Here is a 23,827-nt window from a genome sequence, read left to right as displayed (position 1 = left end):
TATTTAAATGTTCTGACAGATGATGTTTACGCATTGCAATGCATGTGTGTAAATAGGTCGATTAACAAAGCTATTCACGGGTCATAAATTTTAATACATTCCACGATGGCTTTTCCAATCATTGATTGTCCAATTGACATGAGTGAGTGAGTGAGTGAGTATGGTTTTACGCCGCTTTTAGCAATATTCCAGCAATATCACGGCGGGGGACATCAGAAATAGGCTTCACACATTATACCCATGTCGGGAATCGAACCCGGGTCTTCGGCGTGACGGCGTGACCACTAGGCTACCCGACCGCCACCCAATTGATATGAACTCTCGGACTGTCTGCGTTGAAATGTTTACTCCAGTGGCGTTCCGCAGTACATTTCTGAGCGTGGTTGGCGTGTCAAAGTGACGACGTCAGAAACCGGTGCTCCTGCTGTGTGATGGAACGTTCACGACCACCTCCATTTTGCTTGGTAGTTGAACCATGATTCTTATATCGATTCCATGCATGCAGACCACGCTTTGGCTCACACCAAGGACATTGGCAATGTGGCTTTGTGTTGCCCCAGTTTCAAGCATCTCAACGCATCTGGCTAATTCCTCGACGGTCAAACGAGGTCGTTGACGTAGAGGGGGCATTTCTGTTTTCAGTAATTGTAAAAAAGTCTTTCACAGAACGGAGTGCAAGGTTGCCTTGACAAACAGATAAAACGCTGGCAACTGTGGCTATCATGCACCACGTGCATCACGTGCATATGGTGTCCATCACAGAATGTCTTTTCCTTCCTGGTGTGGTAGCGTGACTCCAGATGGGCCACCCAATCATTGTGTACAGGGTTTTATTCCAATATGACTTCATATCATAAGTTCATGTTGCATTAAAGGTGTGATCCTTAGGAAACCTTGAGTAGAAATACAAGTCACTGTGTATATAATCATGAATCATTAAACCCACCGATTTACAGTACTTAACATATATCAGTGGGCAACCGGGGTTTCGACCCATGATTTGCGAATCCTCGCATAGGTAAGGGACGCAACTCCATACAGCGAAATGGCTTCTGGTCCACCCATTTCCCCAATAAATAGAAAAACCGCTCGTTTTGTATTGATGGTGCTGTGAAATTAGTACACTGTTCAATGCATTGCAAGCATAAAGGACAGAAATATAACGAGGCAGTAAAAAGGTATCTGTAATGTGTAGCAGCTTGAAAAGAAATACTATTTCAATCCTTCGTGCGTGGTGCATTTGAAAAGAGGATTGTAATGGAAGGGCAAAGTCTACCCCTGGAATGACTACTCATACATCCATCCTGTCTATGTACCTCTCAACAGGGAAGTAGAATATCAGGCCTGCCAAAGACAACCAACAGAGAGCAACCGAACTATAGAATATGTACACAAAGAATTAGCCATGCAAATTACTATTAAAAAAAGACTACATTGTAATAATTTTGCCCTGGCACTTTTTCAATGGAGACCGCAACAAACCAGGTTTGTACGCACTCGGTTCGATGCGATCTGTGTGATTAGCTGTGTTTGGTTCCTTTCAAAATGTGAGTTTATGATAGGGCGGACCTAATCTTAACAGTCATACAATCTACATAGAAGTAGGACCAGCCAGTCCCTTTGCTCCCATTTGTATGACAATTGTAGGAGGTTCTCTTATCCAAGTGAGACATATCTGGGTTTCAACCCACCCATCACTCCCAATTAACCAAGCCCCCACCATTTATAGCTTAAATAAAATATAAACGCCAACATACAACCAGTCAGGAGTATCTGTCGATACAGATTCCTTGGAAAAAGGCGCACTGGCGGCGAAAATAGTATGAATGCATCACTGAAAACCATGATGACACCAGGTGTTCGTGAAAAGGGTGAGCATGTCCAGTCCTACCGGTAGCCCCACGCACACAATTTGCATGAATAAAGTATTTGTTTGTTGTCTGACGCCGCACAGTAGCATTCATGCGATCGTGGAGGTACTGGGAAATACCTCAATATTTCCAAAAATGGATAGATATATTACTTTCCAGTAATAGTTGGATGATGATTATGAACGAATCGGGAACACATTCAACCGGTAGTGAAAGTATGCCAGTTGATCCTGTTACCGCCAACGATCTTGATGCACGACAGGGAGATGGGAAAGTTGACGATTTTATATCAATCGTGCGTAATACCGCCACGATTTGTCAAATATTCATTCACTCGACGAAGCATACTGCCCACGAGTTTCCCAACAGCGATTTCAGGGTGTCTGGGCAACTCTTCTTGCAGCGTCTTGCCAAATTCAGCCAACATGGTCGGCGGCCTATGACGTTGCACGCGTCTCTCTATCATGTCCCAGACGTGTCAACTGAGGGATAGGTCTGGGCTCATTGCTGGCCATGGCAGCCTATTGGTGTTGTGCTGCTAGGGGTGACAATTGACGAGCACGGGCGTTGTCATTCTGAAGGACAAAACGTCGACTCACATGCCTTGCAAGCGGGACAACTAAGAGTTTCGGTATGATGCCCAGATAGTACTGTACATGTCACGTGACTGTTCCGTACACAATATGGAGCGGGTCTCGGTGCCACCATACACCATACACCATTACCGATCACCGCCAAATTTGTAGGGGCGCGTTGTTGTTGAAAGCGGTCGACAGTCAACATTTTGGGTTTGTTGGTACATGATCCATAGTCTACTAATCACAGACTGTTAAACACTGAGCGTATTGGTCAATAACACGTAGACGCTGCGCACGCTGCATCGCTTGTTCACACACAAACAATGAATAAAATCAGTAACTCACAGCTGTATGATAGGTAGAATCAATAAGAAATAAGTCCACAGATTAATCGACCTTCCTCGAAAATGTCAAAGTCAGGAATGAGCCTACTCACGTGTGTTGCGCTACTGCGTAGGGCACTGGCAAACCATAGGATGTGTTTTGGTGTTATGTTTTACAGACATAAACGTTCTTGCATCTGATGTTTGTCGTCACCATTTATTTATATGTATAAATGTAAAATACATAAAAATGAATCTGTAACCGTAGACTAGTGATGTCCAAGCTAAAGGAATGCAGTATCTCAATTTCAATATTTTATCCAAAATGTGTTCAGATTATAATCACTCCTATTTGAATCTTTTCCTTTTGCCAATAAAATCATGGATTGGTTTAAGAATCTCCATGTTGCGTAGTTTCTGCATGTAAATAGAAAATGTCAATCAACTTCTAAATAATAACCACATTTGCAGTCTGAACTGTCTGATACATGCTGATTAAATCTATGAGCGTCTAATTCGCTTCAGCCGAGCCTGAGGCGACGACACATAATTTGACAGAAGCTAGTACCGAAGTGTAAGTCTATACATTTATTTGTAGTGTCAGGGTCATTGATTTAAGTGTTAAATTCTCTTAGCGAGCTAGTTACTAAAATCCCCGGGAAGAGCGTTCCACAGTCCAATCCCACGTGGAAGAAACGAGTGCGCATGTCTTTGGGTCATATGATTCATTGCTTGTAAATTATATCTATCCCTAAGAATATGATTGTTATCATCTGAGATTTTAGCTGGAATGTGTTCACTGAGATATTCAGGTGCAATACCGGTATTCATTTTATAAAAGTTCTTCAGTTTGGAATGGTTATCTTCTTTCTTTCAGAGATTTGAAACTTGTTTCATTAGGATGTGTATTATGACTCGTGCCACGAACCGCACTGCAAACAGAGCGTCCAAATGCAGGTTTTCTAAGTCCCGAGATCGTTCGTTTGTGCAATGGTCCCAAGTACGACAATGATCGAATATAGGCGGTATAGAGTTTTTTCAAGATAAACGATCTTTTAACTCCCAACGCAGAGTTCTTCAGTTCGAGATGTAAATACAAAAGCGCACACGTAAGGCCTGTTAATATATATAATTAAATATTCTGACAAAATGAAGTTACGTGACTGACTTGCGTCAATGGCTGGGCATATTATAAAGTATGACCTGAACCTCATTTCGGTAGTTGGTTACCCTGGCACTAACGATGGTTTTAGTAGACGTGAATATGTGGAGTTGTACTTGCATTTAGTAATGATTCCACACATACCAATGCGAGGTCCTCACGGCGACGATCGAACGCTTTAGACGCCAGGCTACCTAGGTTTCAGCAGTAACCATGATTCACTAAATATTCGACAGTTTTGTTGTAGGTCGACTTGTAAACAAGCCTACAATATTTACACATGTCATTAAAACAATTGCTAGCTCACATTTCTTTATGTATATATCACTCGTGCAGTTAATAATTTGAAGAGAGGATCTATCTCAGTTTCCAAAAGGGAACAATGTAACGTCTCTGCCTAATCCACCTAATAACAACTCAACTATCCTCTCAGTGTGAGAATGATACCCATATAACAGCGAATTGTCAGTTATATGTTTTTGCATAAACACTATCTAAACAACTCTTAGTATAAAAATTCGTGGTTGGGATGTTCGTGATGAAAAAAAACAGAAAACCGAAATCAAAAATAATTAAATAAGCCTTACCCTCTCCATTGAATCGAAGGTTGAACCCACAAAGCAAGAACAGAGACCATCAACACAATTGTTGCAGACATGTTGGACGGGTATGAACACACGCATAGACGCGCTGTTTTATAAACATTCAAGAAGGAAGTACATTACAGCATTAATGTAAACAGTCACATGGTTCTGCCTTCAACCGTTTCATTAAAAAAGACACCCTCAAGATCGACTCGAAGTATTTACTGTATACAGTAAAGGAAACGCTAAACAACCATGTTAGGCCTTTCCTCGAATATTATCAGAACACTGAAATATACAGTGAAACATTTAATTTGTTATTCGGAAATCTCACCTTCCAACCTACCCTGTTGGGAACGTGTGTACATATTTAAGGACAAGTTACCCCACATTCACGTTTCGTTACACCAGTCGGTTTAACTGTAACTTTCGGAAAGGTTCAAATCAAACCCTGTGAAATCAAATCAAACCCTATGAATTGTTTAATTTTCTGAATTAATACAACATTGATAGTTAATACCTCCAGAAAACTCAAAGTTTAATCCACATTGCTGTTTGTTGAAATTTTGAGTTCAAAATAGAATGTGCTATAAAGGTACATAGTACGACATCTTGGTATTTTAACTTTCAAAACACCGACCCACTGAGGTTGTTTTCGTTATTTCAAGACGTGAACGTATTTCAAGTTTGCTGACCTGGTTATGAAATATAATAGCGCCAAGGTAATGTTGCTTACCAGTACATTAGATCTAAAAATGCATTTGTGATTTGGTTTTGATTTGTTAGATGTGTTATGTTGAAAATATTTCATTTATACACGACAAATTATTGATAATATATATTTTGTGCCAAATTGTTCATAGACGGAGATTTTATTGCAATCATTTGACTTCAAACAACTAAAATTAAAATCTGAACTTTCTAATGGATAGAGTTATGGATTGTTTTAATATAAACTTGCCTCCTTCAACACATAAAATCATAGTGCTTATACTTTTAAACGAGTATTGATGATGGTGGATCCTCAGCTGCCACGATAACAAGAACATATGTTACACCGTCAAATATGGAAGACTAGCACATCAGGATTGATTGTATCGTTGTTCATGCACTTCCGGTGTAATGATATCATTTCCGTTTTGTGTAAACACATGCCTCTTGCAGTTGAGCAAACACTGGCCTCTAACTACCACAGCGAGAAAACTATTTGTCATTCCGATTTATTTGCCTTTGTCTGCCTTCAGAATCCACACGGTCACAGGGGGGCACGGGTGGCCCAGTCGTCTAAGGCGCCGCGATTCGCTGTGCAGAGTTGCGTCCCTTGTACACGCCGGAAACCTATGATTGTGGGTTCGAATCCCAGTTCGCTCCGATTATGTTTCTAGGTTTATCAGCACCATACCCGTGCTCGTGGGTTTCACCGAAGTGGTAAACGTCTGAGACCTGCATCACTTCGGGCTTTCCTCCCACATTAAGCTGACACGCCGCGATATAACTAGAATACTGTTTAAAGCGGCGTTAAACCCAACTCACTCACTCACACGGTCACAGTGACTACTGTGCCCGATCCCCATGACGTTGAGAACTGAGATTCATTCAAGAAGGAGTCGTCCTACGTTTCCAGCAGCTATTGTTTCAGGAACAGAACAGAGCAGCACTATATTTCTCTCAGGCTGAGTACATCGGCATATGAGGTACAAACAGTACACACTCGAGCGTCTTGATTGGTAAGGCAATAGGGTATTAAGGGGCCTATATTCACATAGACTTTACTGATGGAACACTGTTATGTTTATATATCAATAAGTGAGTGAACATATTTATAAGACATATCGAGATATTCAAATTTATGTAATATAGTGACAATTTTCAGCTTGGTAAACCTCGGGCAAACTGAAAAGTATTTTACGAGGGAAGTTTAAGCGTAGCGAGTTAATGTTCTATCTATTACCACAGATGTAATCTGAAGAGGAATCAACAAAACCAATGAGTTTCAGTACCGTCTATATAGAAACTGAGAGAAAGGTCAAGTTTAATACGTTTGTTGACCAAGCCAAAACAAAGCGGAAGTGACGTCAGTGATGTCAAGTGCCGAACGTGAAAGTTTGAAGTTCATTTTTGTATCCTGCACGGTAAACGACAAATTAAAGGCGTCATTAGTCCTTTATCAAGGCAGTAAAAGGCACATAATAACTAGCATAATAATTTAGCAAGTAAAATCGTAATCTCTCGTTTATTTCGCCTTTTAAACTCGTACTCTGTGTGTAGTAGACTAAACAACTGTTCCAGGTTTATTTTGATACTTGTAGATCTTTAATATCTCTGTATTCGTTGTTTCCTGTACGCAAAGTTCAGATCTCAGCCATTTTAGCACTTCCGGTTACACTCGTTTCTTTTACCTGGCAGCGGGGTACCCTAATGATTAAAGCGTCCCTCGTCCCGGGTTCGAATCCCCACATGGGTACAAAGTATGAAGCCTACTCCTGGTGTTTCCAGCCTTGATATTGCTTGGATAATGCTAAAAGCGGCGTAAAACCATACTCACTCACTCTTACACTTGGAATTATTGCGACGGAAAGCGACTTCATCCTGTCTTTGACGAAGTTAGAAATTGGTGTGTGAGATGTTTACCGAACCAATAAAGTGATAGAAATATCGATATGATAGATAAAATGGATCGATTAAATTACATTAACATCGGTACGATATTACCGGTGTACTAATAAATTATTCTTGCTGATGCCAAGGGCCCACAAAAGCTCAGGGTTTATATAAAGAATACTGATAGTAAGCAAAGTGAAGTTTAAACTGATTGTCTCTTAATTCTGATTTCATACTGTGTAATGGTATAAAATATATATCAATTTCACAACAGGCATGATATTCAAGGCCCAAACCTCCAAATCCTGAGCAGATTCCCTTTTATCCAGGTAAGTCTAAGCTTGACATACTTGATTGACGACCCAAATGAAATTTAGTTGTCTGTTGGAAGAATTTTGTTTTGTTTTTCAAGTACGGCCAAGTACTTGCCACAGTAATCGCATCAATCAGAGGAAACAAGTGAGGTTAATACTGACAAAATCATTTACATCCCTGGAGATAAAATTTCATCAGTATAAATATGTTCCCTGTAAACAATCCAGTTATATTGTCTCTGAATTTGCATCCTTTGTCTGTTTAAGTTTCGATTTCACGACCAGTCCTTCATACGTCCTATGAACCGTTTTTCCTTATCCTCACATGTCGGTAATAGATCAATGAACTGATTAAACTACAGGTCTTGCGACATGCAAACATATCATATATGCCTTAGTACTGGATCACCTCCTAACCAGAACAATGGCAGCGCTTCACATATGAGGATGAACAGAAATACTCCAGCTACATCAAAGCGGCCGGTAAAGTATCGAGTCTGTACCAGGCAAACCAAGGATTGATAGCATTACCAAGGTTCCGTCGGGGCACTATGACGCACAATCATGGCGTCCCTTTGTCGTACCAGGATCCGATGTTCATTGTTAGCACCTTAGCCAATATCACTATCCTTTGATCCGTCAGCACCGAAACACTTTCAGGTGGAACACAGAATTCGCTGTGCAGAGTTTCAGATAACATTTCCTCATTCACTTCATAAATATTTGAAAACACTTTTGGCGTTACTAGTCAATGTTTTAAGTATTTAGCCTTGCTATCATACCGGAAGAAGAGAAATAATATGAGTAAATCATACCAAGGCGGAAGGACACCTAGAATGGGCTTCATTGTGGCCATGTAGGGAATCGAACCCATGTGTTCGGCGAGCCGAGCGAACGCATTAACCACAAGGCTACCCTGCTGCTCCAGCGATCAGCTGATCATTACTGTGTCAATGTCGGCCAATATGCTTCATCAGTAAAAGAGTTGTCAGCAAAATAGACGGTGTTGTGTTGTTTTGATGTATTAAGAAGAGATATCAGAGTTTCCTCAAAACGGACCCGAGACCTAGCTCAAATGGCATTTTAGTTGTTTAGTGAACCGATGCACTCCGTATTATGAATTTGAAACAAATCCTTCAGAATATGCTTTCAAACATATTGGGCAAACACCTTCAAACTATATCGCAATCAGTACTCAAGAACCCCTGAAGATCCAGGTTGGAAGAGGTGTTCAGCGACCCATGCTTGTCTTTAAAGGCGACTATGCTTGTCGTAAGAGGCGACTAACGGGATCGGGTGATCAGGCTCGCTGACTTGGTTGATGCGTGTAATCGTAGCCCATTTGCGTAGATCGATAAATGGTTCATTTCATTAAAAAGATTAGGCACGTGTGGCCCAGTCGTATAAAGGCCGCATTTCGCTGTGAAGAGCTGCGTGTTTTGTGCATGCCAGAAACCTATGATTATGGGATCTAGGTTTATCAGCACCATACCCGTGCTCGTGGGTTTCGCCAAAGTGGTAAAAGTCTGAGACCTGCATCACTTCGGGCTTTCCTCCCACATTACGCTGACCATCTGAACATTGTGAAAGCGTCGTTAAGCGGTTTCTTTGTTAATACTAAGGGCATTGTTTTCTTTCTTGATAGGAAAAATATAAACATGAGAATAAGGTTATGAAGTTAAATTTATACTTCGGGTATATTCACGGACATTTCCAAATTTGACGCATCAGTGACAAAAAACAAAAACAATGTCTGATACAATTCCCTATTTTGACTTGTACCATACGTTCCTATGATTTTTTTGTTTGTTGATTTTTTAGGTAAAACAACTGACTTTTTCCTGCCTGTGTTGTGGCAGGTGCCTCACTATTTCGCGAACACCTAGTGTCATCACTTTTTTAAAGTGATTCATAAACACTTGACAGTGAGACAGTGGACTCCGCTCCATGTCTTCTGAACATGGAAATGTTTGTTTGTTTGTTTGTTTGTCTGTTTGTTGTTTAACGTCCCACCCAGCAGTATTCCAGCTTCATGACGGCCGTCTGTAAATAATCGAGTCTGGACCAGACAATACAGTGATTGACATCATGAGCATCGATCGACGCAATTGGGATACGATGACATGCATCAACCAAGTCAGCAAGCCTGACCACCCGATCCCGTTAGTCGCCTCTTACGACAAGCATAGTCGCGGTCTTGTAGCGTTCATTCATTTGGATGTATCGTGAGGGAATCGTTGCATATCATTTGGTTTTAATTACTTTGGTATGTTCAGGTTGTAAAATCGTGGATTTTCTTTCCGAGCGAGTGTGAAAGTTTAGGTCTGAACGGGTTCCCTTCAGATAATTCTGTACGCATGTCGTTTCTACCCTTGGGCAGCTTGTGATTCCCTTAATCATGGCCATTACTACTTTATCTGGAATTCGGAGTTTGGCCAAAATAACCTGTTGCTATTCACTGTGTATCCTGATTACTTTGAGATATGTCTCGGGATATGCCTGTCTCAGTTGTTAACACTGCTCTAATAGTGTGTCTAACCGGAGAGGGGAAAGTGCCGTCCGGCTCGGATTCAGTACAATGTGTCTGTGTCTGTGTCTGTTATGTGATTGGCACACACACACACACACACACACACACACACACACACACACACACACACACACACACACACACACACACACACACACACACACACACACCATCACACACACACAAACACACACACACACGAACGCACGCACTTACACACACACACGTAGCAATATACAGCCCCGAAGCGCCAAATAATCATGGACATGAAGTAATCTTTATCGCTTCAACCTTAAACCCCATTTCTCTTGACCTCGTGTCTTTGCGGTGTGATCGGAAAAAAGAGTTTGATTCGTGTCGGAAACCTTTATATATAATTCTAGCTTTGTCCGCTGCAACGGTACTGTTAAGGTAAAATGCATCCCCAAAACCTTAGAAACGTATACCAAAGTCAACCTTTAAATTGATGGTTATAGCTTTAAAAACGATGGAGACAGAAAGCCAAGTGCCGGTGCAAACAAGCAGGAAGTCAATAGGGCGATGACAGTGAGAAGATATTTCGGGATAGCTCCGGTAATGTTGTCGCCAATTTTAATCAATAGACATCTTTAATCGGTTAGTAGGTTCTGGTAATTTGCTGATCACGACACAAACACGAGTTCATGGTCTGATATTGTTCTTAACCAATTATAATGATGTATGAGGACATGTGACAAAGACAGGCCAGGCCCGAACATTTTAAAATGATACCGTCAACATTAGGAGAGGAAAACGCGGTTTGCAGCCGATCGAGTCGAATCCCGATCGTTCTAAGATCTCCCCTTTTACTGACGACCCTGGCTGGTCTGACCCTGTCGTGTATTGGTAGGTGGACTGAGAGGAAGTAAAACTTATGCGAGTATAAAGCTTGTGTTGCGTTTCTTTATTATACGAGTATAAATGCTGATGGAGACAATTCGGATTAAGCCTCGTCAGACCAATCACTCCTCAACTGAGATGAGCCGAGTCGTACAAGCAAGGCGAGCTGCAAAGTCACGGCTTCACTGACCACGACAAGGAATGACAATGTGTTTCGGTAACTGTAGTAGGGCCCCACTTGACCCCCGAAGGCAGTTATGACAGTACCAACTGCAAGTCATAAATATTGCCAAGAATTGAGTCGACATTCGGCCTATCCCGGAGAGACACGAGGGCCAACGAATTGTGTCGTAAGAAATGTCGTGTTATGTTTTTTGTAATTGTAGCTGTCACATGTGATAAACACGGAAAGTTTTTGCAAGGGCTAGCAAAATCAGAGGCAGCTCCCAATTTGTAGAAGGCCGAAGAAATAATCACATACCACCACCCATTTTCAGTGTCTCACTTTCGGTTCTTTGAACTATATTCCTATGTAATACTAGATGTAAGTACCTTGCCGCTTTCAGTGAGTGAGTGAGTTGGGTTAAAGGCCGCTTTTAACAGTATTCCAGTTATATCATGGCGTGCCAGCTTAATGTGGGAGGAAAGCCCGAAGTGATGCAGGTCTAAGACGTTTACCACTTCGGTGAAACCCACGAGCACGGGTATTGTGCTGGCAAACCTAGAAACATAATTGGGGTGAACCGGGATTCGAACCCATAATCATAGGTTTCTGGCGTGCCAAAGGGACGCAACTCCGGACAGCGAATCGCGGTGCCTTAGACGACTGGTCCACCCGTGCCCAAAAGTCCGTTCCACTATAAGACAGAGGGCACCATCCCCAGCTTGACAAAAACATGCCTTATGCACTATAATGGGAAAATCCTATGTCCATAGCTAAACTTATTGAGGAAGATATACACTCTTTGAATGAGGGAAACACTTCTTGTTGGGGAACACACACGTCACATGCACCCTGTCTTGCAAAACACATAAGGTCCCATGCCTCCAACTACATTAAGAAGTAAATATATAGTATTACCCTTCCGGTTTAATGTCATCTCTTCCGGTTTGGGAAAAAACACATTCAAACTTTGAAACAGAATGTCTCATGCCCCTAGTAGTGAGTGAGTGAGTGAGTATGGTTTTACGCCGCTTTTAGCAATATTCCAGCAATATCACGGCGGGGGACACCAGAAATGGGCTTCACACATTGTACCCATGTCGGGAATCGAACCCGGGTCTTCGGCGTGACGAGCGAACGCTTTAACCACTAGGCTACCCGACCGTCCCCATGTCCCTAGTAACCTCAATAACCAAGTCATAATAACTTTCGGTTTGGAAAACAGATGCCCAATACAATACAACTTTGAAACAGAAAATCCTGTGCTTATTTCTACAAAAGAATAAGCACCTCCGTCTTACTGACCTTGACAGCCAGTTAGTCTCATGTCTAAAACATCCTTAATAGGATGTATATGTATATGCCCTTCCGGTTTAATTACAATAGTTCCTTTTGGGGAAAACATAAATCGTATGCAAAGCAATTTTAAAACATGGAGCGTTCTTTGCCTCTTGCTAATTTCATAAGAAGGTGACCCGTGAAGATCCGGGGTAGAATAGGTCTTCAGCTACCTATGCTTGTCGTAATTGCGTGGGTCCATCATATCAATCACTGGATTGTCAGTTCCAGACGCGACTAATTACAAACCACCGTCATATAGCTGGAATATTGCTGAATGCTGCGTTAAACAACAAACCAATCAATCATATGAAGGTTAAACGCACTTTCGTTTGAATTAAATCACTTCCATTTAGAGCAAATACATTTCATAAGCAGCGCGACTTTAAAACAGAACATCTCCGAGAAGAGTTGGGTTAGCATTGGTCTTCAGCAACTAAATGGATCGGGTTAGTCGCACTGGCTCGGTTGGTCCAATGGTGTGGATCAATGATGCCAATCACTGGATTGTCTGATCCAGACTTGATCATTGACATAACGTCGTCATATAGCAGGAATATTACTGAGTTCGGCGTTAAACAACAAACAAACAATGAAACAGAAAGTCCATAAACGTAATCGACAGTTACGATACGTAACGGCCACCGACCAGCAGTACACCATCATGATTTAACGTGTCCCCCAGACCAAACAATTTATTCCATTTAACGTTGTATAGCGCCCTGAGTTTTTGTTACATAAAGCATACTTCTGTGCTTTTTTCAAAATGGACGCTCGAAAGCTACCTTCAACATCCGGTTTTTTTCACTCTTGCTAAGTACTTCCGGCCTCGTCAAACACTTGGCGGCACCCTGCATAACACTTTACCCATGCGACAACCTCATATATACACTTAAAAGAAAGTAGATATGAAATACAAATCCTAAAACCAAATATGAGAACAACGAAACAATGCTAGAAAGTTTATATCTGTATAACATAACACCAAAACACATCCTACATCCTGATTGGTGAATGTGACCGATATCCAATGTATATCAACTCACTGGTTCGTAGTGCTGGATACTGGTGTAAAATATTTTCATTGCATGATGACCCCTCCATAAAAAAGGGAACAACATGTTCCTTTATTAAGATAATGTTGGGTATAAAAAGTTGGCTTCAAATATACTGAACCGCAAAAGAAACGTCACCCCAAGTAACATTGCACGGACAAAATGAAAATTGATGATAAAAAACAAAGCCGATGACAATAAAACCGATCGCCCAAACGCATCACGGCAACGGCCATGGTTACCCGATGCACGTGAGTTCCGTGCAAATTGAAATGCACTTGTGTTCCCCTATTTCTTGCCGTATAAAAATCCACCCAGATCTGAAAACATTTATTCGTTATTGAAATGCTACCACATTATATCTGTATAACATAACACCAAAACACATCCTACAATAGCGCCATACACGCGCGTAATGTGTCATTCCTGATTTGGACACTTTCAAGGAAGATCGACTAATCTGTGTGGATCATTATGTCTGTCAATCTTATTGACTCTGCTTATCATACAGTTGTGATTTACTTGAGATCTAATTCATTGTTTGTGTTTAAACTAGCGACGGGCGCATCTGCAGCGTATGGAGAGTCCATTTGCTAGAAACTAGCAGAATTCAGCGTGCAGTGGCCAAAACTTCCAACGTTTCACAGTCTGTGATTAGCAGTGATTTCAATTGCATCAAAACTTGATCCTCAGCAAACTTTGAGTAGTATCGCTCCGCTACCAAACACTAATCACTTCCTTGTATGTACAACAAGAAGTACTGTTATAATCCATTAGTCAATTCTGTCCTCATTGATACTTCAGCTTCAAAATGCCTGTTATTAATACGGTTTCACAAATGTTGGTTGGTTGGTTGGTTGGTTGTGTAACGTCGCACTCAACAATATTACAGCTATATGACGGCGGCCGGTCAATAATCGAGTCTGGACCAGACAATCCAGTGATTGATATAATGAGCATCGATCCACGCAATTTGGATCGATGACATGTATTAACCAAGACAGCGAGCCTGACCACCCGATCCCGTAAGTCGCCTTTTACGACAAGCATAGTCGCCTTTTACGGCAAGCATGGGTTGCTGAAGACCTTTTCTACCCCGGAATCTTAACGGGTCTTTCACAATAGTAAGCTACCTCTAACAGATACTGCATTTACATAGTCAACAGGGCAGGACATGCAGTCACAAGACTTATAAAATATATAATTCAAGACGTCAACGCCTGAAAATAATCAGTCTCGAATATCTTTGTTTGTTTGTTTGTTTGTTTAACGCCGCACTGGGCAATAAGTAATCGATTCTCAACCAGATAACCCAGCGATTGATATTATAAGCATCGATCCACGCAATTGGGGTATGATGAAATGCATCAACCAAGTCAGCGAGCCTGTCGAATATCTGCCGAATCAGATTCCATATGATGTTAAAAGCAAAATACTGTTGCAAATTATTTGAATGAATTAGTGACGACATCAGGTGTTCGTCAAAAGGGTAAGCATGCAATACTCTAACGTCAGTACCAGGTTGTATTTTGGGGGTTTGATTTTGTCTGTTTTTTTCACGCGGCACTCAGCAATATTCCAGCCATATGACTGTGCTCTGTGAACAGTTGAGCCTATAACGACAAGCATAGTCTCATTTTACGACAAGCATGGGTTACTGAATACCTTTTCTAAACCGGATCTTCACGGGTTGTAAATTCCAGTGCGTAAATATGTGTGAAAAGTCCATGTAACGGTCATAGTATGGGAAAGAAGAACATACCATGTTGGCACGTGATGTATCATTTTTACTGAAATTTTGATTTGTCTGAATGTCTACCATATAATGTCTGTAAATACGCAGTGACAGGGGCAATAACAATAATTTTGGCTCAAAGTAAGCTCAGTGTTCCGTCCTACAAAGCAATTTTAGCGTTATTACTGTAATAAATCTACGTTAAAGTATGGGTGTAACGATCGTCTTAACGCTTAGATAGGTCCGTGGAACTGGCCTTGGTTAACACGCTTAAAGTTATTTGTTGTCAGATAAGTCCGATTCGTTTGTACACAAATCAGTCAATAGATTTGAGAGTATAGCGGAAACCCACTGACTGCCTTGTACAATCTTCTTTAGGAACTTTCACATAGGTCCACAAACACAACATGATATAGTTTATGGTGATTGGTGAATGTGACCGATATCCAATGTATATCAACTCACTGGTTCGTAGTGCTGGATACTGGTGTAAAATATTTTCATTGCATGATGACCCCTCCATAAAAAAGGGAACAACATGTTCCTTTATTTAGATAATGTTGGGTATAAAAAGTTGGCTTCAAATATACTGAACCGCAAAAGAAACGTCACCCCAAGTAACATTGCACAGACAAAATGAAAATTGATGATAAAAAACAAAGCCGATGACAATAAAACCGATCGCCCAAACGCATCACGGCAACGGCCATGGTTACCCGATGCACGTGAGTTCCGTGCAAATTGAAATGCACATGTGTTCCCCTATTTCTTGCCGTATAAAAATCCACCCAGATCTGAAAACATTTATTCGTTATTGAATTGCTACCACATGCCAAGATTGACAAGTAATCAGGGACACCAAGCCCTTTGGACGATTGCAAACTGGACAAACCGCCCGGCATGTAGCCAATGCATTTCAAGTCCTCGTAAGGACCATATACAGGCTCCAGCAACGGTACCAGACCACCAACACCACAGATGACTGACCACGCACTGGAAGACCAAGGGTCACCACCCGACGTCAGGATCGTCAAATTGTGCGACAGCATCTTCAAGATAGCTTTGTTACTGCTGCGGAAACTGTTCGACTGGCCGTGCGTCGACGATTGACGAGCGGTACCTCAACTGTCACAGGCCACACCCAAGGACCCATTCTGACACCACATCATCGCCAGTACCGCCAGTGGGTAACACAGCACTAGCATTGGCGCCACCAGCAGTGGAGAAGAGTCCTCTTCTCAGACGAGAGCCGTTACTACATCTCAACAGCAGATAGCAGAGTGAGAGTCTAGCGACGCCGTGGGGAACGTTATTTGGATGCTTGTGTTGTTGAGATAGACTCGTTGGGGGGTCCGAGAATCATTGTGTGGGGTCGAATTGGTCTTGTACAGAAGGTCGGCCCCGTGGTCTTCCAGAACATCGCACCGGGAGAGACAATGGTGTCCCAGTAGCTAGATACATTGATCAAGTCTTGAGACCACACGCCATACCTCATTTGGCAGGTCGCCACAACCACGAGTTTAAGCATGAAAACGCCCGTGCCAAAACTGTGACAGCAACAAAAGACTTCCTCCAGCAGAATGGCATCAGAACCATGCAGTGGCCTGCCCTCAGTCCCGATTTAAATCCCATTGAGCACCTGTGGGACGAAATTCAAGGACGGCTGAATGACGTCCGACCAAGGCCGACAACTGCAGCTGAACTACGTCAGGCGTTCCTCAGAGTGTGGGCTCAAGTGCCTATGGCCTTCATCAACCGCCTCATCCATTCCATGTATCGACGTTGCACGGCAGTCATCAATGCACATGGCTGACACACGAGATACTGACATGTGACGTCATTTTCTCAGAGACTAGTGTTGGGTTTCATTTTAAGAACATTTAACATTTTAATTTTAACCTTGATCAGTTTTGCCAAGTTTCATCTTTTTGATATGTCTCAAAGTATCTTTACAGTGTTTGGATAAATACGTTTACTCATATATCTATCCAGGTGACGTTTCTTTTGCGGTTAGTATATTAGATATCTACTATTTTCTCATGGTTTTGATTTTATTTGACTGTCACAAACAGTTGGAGATAAAAACATGTTCAATAAGAACGTTGATGGATTGTGCTATTAATAGTGAGTGAGTGAGTGAGTACGGTTTTACGCCGCTTTTAGCAAAATTCCAGCAATATCACGGCGGGGGAACATCAGAAATGGGGTGCTAATAATGTTTTATCAAAATTGTATATCTGCTATTATAACAGTTCATGTTGTAACCATTATAGATAATTTAAAAGTTTGTTAGAACCAGAAAAATATCTTTATGCAATTAGCGAAATAAACTTTGAAATATTTTAGTGGAGTTTAGAGTATTACGGTTGAGATTAAATGAAGTTAGATGGCAAAAAAATCTATATATGCATGAGAGACTGTCCTTTATGTCATCGAGTTATAGAGGACGAATTTCATTTGCTACTTGTATGTGCTACGTTTGATGCCAGTAGAAGTAGGTTGCGGGTAGGTTGGGGTTGGATCAGGCCATGCCGGAGTACATGAGAGGTAAACATAGACTTTCCACAACCACTGGGTCCCACAACGAGCGCATTTGAGGGAATCAGGAACTTGAATTGTTCTCGAAGATCAGATATACATGGTAAATGAGGCAGGCACGAGTAGACTTGCGGCGGCGGCGGATGTGCTTGTAACGGCAGTGTTGGCTTGACGCAGCGGCGGCGGTGGGTGGACTTGCGGCGGCGGCGGCGTTAGCGGGTGGGCTTGTAATGGCGGGTAGATTTGCGGCGGCGGCGGTAGCGGATGGGCTTGTAATGGCGAGTGGACTTGCGGCGGTCGGTGGGGTTGTAACGGCGGCGGTATGCTATGTTTATTTCTCCTGTGTCGTAACATGACATCTCTCCTTGAAAACATTTTTTCACAGTCCGGACAGGTGGCAACCCCCATGGTGATCCAATACGGTGTGCGATTAGAGGGTATGAAGCTTTCTTTTATACCCTTGACTCTGTTGACGCTTCAAGGCAGCAAGTGCCCGTTCCACCACAGCCTTCACCTCCGACACATGTTGTATTTTCACGGGTTGGGGTGTTGTCTTCGTTCCCTGTTTGGTTGTCATCATTTTCATTTTAGGTGTTACCTGTCTCTCCTTTGTCTTCAGCGTCGACTTCTTGGCTGCTTCTGCTTTCTTTCTCTGTTGTGATTTTCTCAACGTAGTCTTCCTAAATATATCTCTAGGGTCAAGTCTAATCTCTGATGCTTTCTTCATGTTGTTCACGTCCAATACGTTTGCTGGCGAGAGTAAAACTGTTTGTCGGGCTGCACTACTGCAGAGTTTATACTGTCTTACACGTGCAGACACTCTTTTCTTCACAGCACACTTGTGAGTATGTTAAAAAAGCAAACATATTAGTATATAGTCTTCGTCATACTACACCCGTGAAGGTCCGGGTTATAGAATCGACCTTCAGTAACCCATGCTTATCGGCGACTGACGGGGATCGGATTGGTCAATCTCGCCGACTGGGATGACACGTGCCATCGGTTCCTAGTTGCACAGATCGCTGCTCATGCTGTTGATCACTGGATTGTCTGGTCAAAGCTCGTTTATTGACAGACCACCGTCCTAGAGCTGGAATAATGCCGAGTGTGGCGTAAACTAAATTCACTCACTCACTGATACCAATACATCTGAAAAGTAATGTCATCATTTAAATGGTGAGTTCAAACGCGTATTTTACCCTTACAAGGACGAGTGCATTGCACACACCCTTCCTGTTATCGATATATATTTCCAATGCAACTTTTTCCTCGTGAAATATTTTTCCATGATAAACTCTGTTCTCTCTTCGAATTAAGGGTGAGTATTGTAAACATGAAAATGTCTTATAGATTGCTTCCATCTCTTCCCCATCAAACCTAGCTTCGTGCCGTCACACTGCTACATGTACTCATCAGTTTTCTATTGAACATAGACATGGTTCTAACTATCTATTGTCAAAATAGCACGTTCTGAAGTAAAACTGTGCACATCAGGTTACACGGTTAAAACTCAAACCGCACGGTTTATTTATCATCGCGTTAAAAGGAGAAGCTATTGTTGAAGCATCAACTATGCAAGTCGGGACAGACCTGAATAAGTGAACGCCCTCTATACAAATGGTTCACAATAGTACGCAGCGCGGGTGATTCGAAATCCGGCTGCCTTCAGCGTCATAGTCAAGGCAGGGTGACGTCGCTACCTCGTTGTTGCGCGCTAAATGTAATTAAACGACACTGCTGGCTTGCTGATTGTATATTCTCGAGATTTCCTCGAGTGGTATAACAATCTGGACGTGGGTCCCTTTGTTGAAACCGTACAAGCCATGCAGCGGTTTTATTTCCAGGATGGCATCGACCTCTTTAAAACCACTATGTCGGTACCCGGTGTGGCCTGAAACTATTCCGGGAGAGTCGAAAGAAAGGGGTCTCCTTTGCTCTGTTCGATAAACGCAACGAAGACCTCTATCACACCATGAAGGGTAACGTGGTCGGCGGTCCTTCGTGAATATTCACGAGGTACCACAAAGCCGATCAAATGTTGATTAGAGGCCATCCCGATAAACGGTATAAAAGGGTGGTTGGGTTCCTTCAACCCAATCGCCGCAGTTTGGCAGTGTTTTACAAAACCGTACGTTTACTGACACTTCTACCATTGTAGAAAGGAGCATGTGTCTTGAAATTGACACTGTACATATAATTACTCCATTTACACAAACAACATTGATCCCGGCTATATGTATCTACTAAACACATTGCTTTTTAAATCGCCTTTCAATACACCGGGGCACTAGAGCCCGGCACGCGAGCCAGACATGCACAACGCACACATTTATACACTGCTAGCCGCCTTACTGCCGAGAACTCGCGACAGGTACCCATGTTCACAAAGAATAAAAACACATAACAGACAAATAAACATTTGTATTCACCATAAAATTATGCTTGAAATAATGAGATGCGGTAAGTGGTTCATTCCCGTCGTCTAACTTCTTCAATCTCTTACAACAACCATCCTAAGTCGCAAAAACCAACAGACGAATGTCCAAAAGCAGACGAACTTTTTTCTTATTCGCATCTAACCCATTGAAGACGGGGGAACCGCTAGCAGACGACTAACGGGAAACCGCTAGCAGACGACGAGCACCTGTGTCAACACCTTCACTCCGCTTGTATAAATACCATCCTTTTTCCCCATTGTTACCACATCTTTAGGGAGGTTGCAACGGTCTAACGCACATTCAAGTATCCCCTTCAATTGTACACTCGCTCGAGCTTCATCGCTTTCCTTTGAAATTGGGAGGTAAATGCTATTGTTGTCATGAACTACTAAGTTTTCCTCTACTAAGTATGCATACATTTAAAACGATAATTGCCACAAACGATACAGAACAAAATAAAATCAATTTGCCTGTTTAATTATCATGCGCATGAAAGAAGAAAGTATTTGTTAAACAATGTTTAAGATTATGTATATTGCCTCTACCATTCTTGTAAACTGTTAAATAGTATATGGGCTTATGGCCTTCATACTGAATAAAGTATTGATTGCTTGACTGATTTATTGATTGATTGATCTCCTGCACATTGATTCAATTCGTACAAACGATCAATGTTTTTGTCTTTTAAAACAAATCTAAAATTGTAGAACAATTTTCGACAAACCATTGCCGCCATTAATCACAGTCATATAACAGATTGACATATATGACATATATGACATATATTACAACGGTTAGGAATGAAAATGGTCTTTGAACAGTTGGGCGTAGTCTCTCTTTAAACGCCTGAAGTAAACACACAACACTATCAGTAGGACGCTAAAACGAATCCTGCTTTTAGAATACTTCTTGTTTCAATTTTCGTGAAAAAAGTTAATCATCTAATTAAAATCAAATTATATATCTTACCCGCTCCATTGAACAGAGTGTCTAACAGCGAGAGCCAGCATGAAAACTACCAATACACCCGCAGCCATTCTGAATGATCATTGGGGTGACGTGTTTGGGACTATATACGCTCTAACAAGGAAGTTGGTTTGGTTGGTTGGCACTCAGTCAATATTCCAGCTATATGACGGCGGTCGGTAAATAATCGAATCTGGAACTGACAATCCAGTGATTGATATCATGAGCATCGAACCACGCAATTGGGATCGATCGGGTGTGTGGGGGTAGGGTGCCAATAACGTGTTTATATCATCGTGCGTTTAACCATTTATCGTGAGTTGATATTTTCAGGACTTTCCAGATACCATATGTTCTACACATACATATATGTATGGAATTAAAATTAAAATAAACATGTTATGTAACTTCGTTTGTTTATTGTTATTAGTCATTTCCCGTCACATCAGGATATATGTACCTTCTAACACATGATGTTGTGAGTTGTTTAGTCCACAATGGCGGAGGGCGGAGCACAGTGTGTTTTTTTAACTTCCTGTGAAGCGACTTTACTTGTTTTGGAGGCGAACACTTTTTATCCGATGAAAACGGTATCCAGTAATAAGATAAGATTGAGTTTATATAAGTAGTAGATTGTCATTGAATATTTATATGGTATATGCGCCTCCGGCTCGTGGTATAAATCCTAACGTGGGACCCATAAAACCACCTATACCCCACGTTATACTGCTCCAATGTAAATTGTAAGTCTCACAGCGCTAGACACGTACAGTCCACTTGCTTCACATACACCATTCCTAGAAACCCACAGGAAGACACACACACCACGCTGAAGAGACCCACGCCACGTTTCACCTCAACTCACCTCACCTCAAGCTATATGACGCCGTCTGTAAATAATCGAGTCTGCACCAGACAATACAGTGATATCATGAGCATTGATCTACGTAATTCTGGAAACGATAACATGCATCAACCAAGTCAGCGAGCCTGACCCTTCGACCCCGTTAGATGCCTCTTTCGACAAGCACAGTCGCCTTTTACGTCAAACATGGGTTGCTGAAGACCCCGGATCTTCACGGGTCACAAATAATGCAAGAAGATACTCGGATATTTTCGCGCTAAAGCTCATCTGACAAGTAGAAAAAAGGTGTCCTGGTCACGAAAACACGAACGCAATAACGTCGCGTTGGTTCGGAAAGTACATAACCTGAATGTTACGTACTACAGTGGTATCTGTGTCAACTGGACTGTGACTAATCCGGATTTCTGTCAATACTGGACCAGCGTTCTGGTCCCGAAATTAATTGGTTGATTTGTCCAGATTAACGGGTGTTTGCTGAATACAAACCTGGTGGAGAGAAAACACATCAACGTGTATTTGAATTCTTTGGCTCTTTTCGGTAAACGTTAACTGCCTGGTTTGAAGCAGTGACCGAAATATATCCTGCCTCAAAGAAAAATCGCTTTTTGGATTAGTATTTCAGTTACGGTGCGGTGATGTGAAATGGGGTTTAACGTCGCGTCCAAGATTAGTGCACTCATATAGCGACGTGCATACACGTGTGTGTATGTGTGTGTGTGTGTGTGTCTGTTTGTACTAGTCCGGACTGATGCCGATATGTAGCACACTGAGATAGCATGACGCAGTTTAACATGAATACCCCACTCAGACACAGTATACTCACTCCGAGCCGACCTGTCCTTGTATTAGCGCCAGACAGGGTACCAACAAGAACCATCGTTTAACGTCTTTTGATATGACACGGCCGGGGTCCGAACCCCGGACCTTCCGCTCTCCGGGCGGATGCTCTACCACAGGACCACGGAGGCGGTCTGGTGTAGACAGCATCCGAGGATAAGAAAACAAGACTAGGGCAGTATACTGTTCACAGATGAGTCCGGGTTTCATCCGGGCCGCTCTGATGGGGTCGTGCAAGGGTCGACAGGGAACCAGGAAAACGTTCGACGCTTGCTTTACTCAACGTCAGCAGTTTGGGGTTGGAAGTTTCGTGGTAAGGGGTGGCATCACAACTAATGGGAGAACACAACTCATCGTTGTTGATGGCAATTTGAATGGCGTACGCTACAGTTACAACATCTTTCGAGATCATGTTCTATCCTTTGTGCAAATGGAGGGACGTAACGTCACGTTGCAGGACAACGCCGCCAACATGTTGCACATGTTCTCACACTCACTATGGGGCAGCCTAACATTGCTATATTGCCATGGCTTCATTTGTGCTGATTCTTATAAAGTTAAAACAAGACTAAATAATGCAAAGTGCAATTTTCAAGAAATATTCATTTTCCTTGCGATAAACACCATCATTGACTGCAGGGGGGGGGGGGGGGGGGGGGTGCGCACCCCGCAACAAACCAACCAACCCTTGCTTTGTCTTTCTGTTTGTGCTGCTAATGTATAAACGCTGCACACGCTGCGACACAAGCTCCTTCCCAGCGCGTGACACCTTCGTTACACCTTCGGTGACATCGCTGCCACCAGTGTGGGCGCGGCCATAACAAGAATCTTGAAATTTGCCCTCTAACCCCAGTTAGTAACGTTTATACTTTTGTTTATGTCTTTGAGAATGCCATCATACCATCATTTTGAAAAGGTTTACGACTGACCAGATGTTTTCCAGATTAATTTACTTTGTTATTTTAATAATCAGATTGGTTCGAGATTGCAGACTAACGGAAAATCAACCAACTCCCTTACATTCTTACTATATTAGTAACACGATAGTTTTAATGGAACAGAAATTCAAAT

The 23,827-nt window shown here is 42.1% G+C and overlaps 1 protein-coding gene across 2 annotated transcripts in view; it reads right to left on the bottom strand.

The window, feature by feature from the left end:
* The window catches only part of LOC124143124, a 49,389-nt gene extending 28,248 nt beyond the window's left edge, over window positions 1-21,141 (bottom strand). The window contains exon 1 of one of the 2 annotated variants that reach the window (XM_046511954.2): window positions 21,058-21,141. In XM_046511954.2, coding sequence (XP_046367910.2) covers window positions 21,058-21,125 — 68 coding nt within the window. In that variant the 5' untranslated portion in view covers window positions 21,126-21,141. Of the gene's footprint in view, window positions 1-4,521; window positions 4,608-21,057 lie in introns of those variants that run through there. The other variant, XM_048388006.1, reaches the window with a different exon arrangement.
* Window positions 21,142-23,827: the final 2,686 nt, after the last annotated feature.

Source organism: Haliotis rufescens, unplaced genomic scaffold, assembly GCF_023055435.1.
Source record: "Haliotis rufescens isolate VD_foot unplaced genomic scaffold, xgHalRufe1.0.p SCAF_10, whole genome shotgun sequence".
In the NCBI taxonomy this organism is placed as follows: domain Eukaryota; kingdom Metazoa; phylum Mollusca; class Gastropoda; order Lepetellida; family Haliotidae; genus Haliotis; species Haliotis rufescens.
The sequence above is the reverse complement of the archived record's forward strand: the minus strand, read 5'-3'. Positions and strand labels throughout refer to the sequence as shown.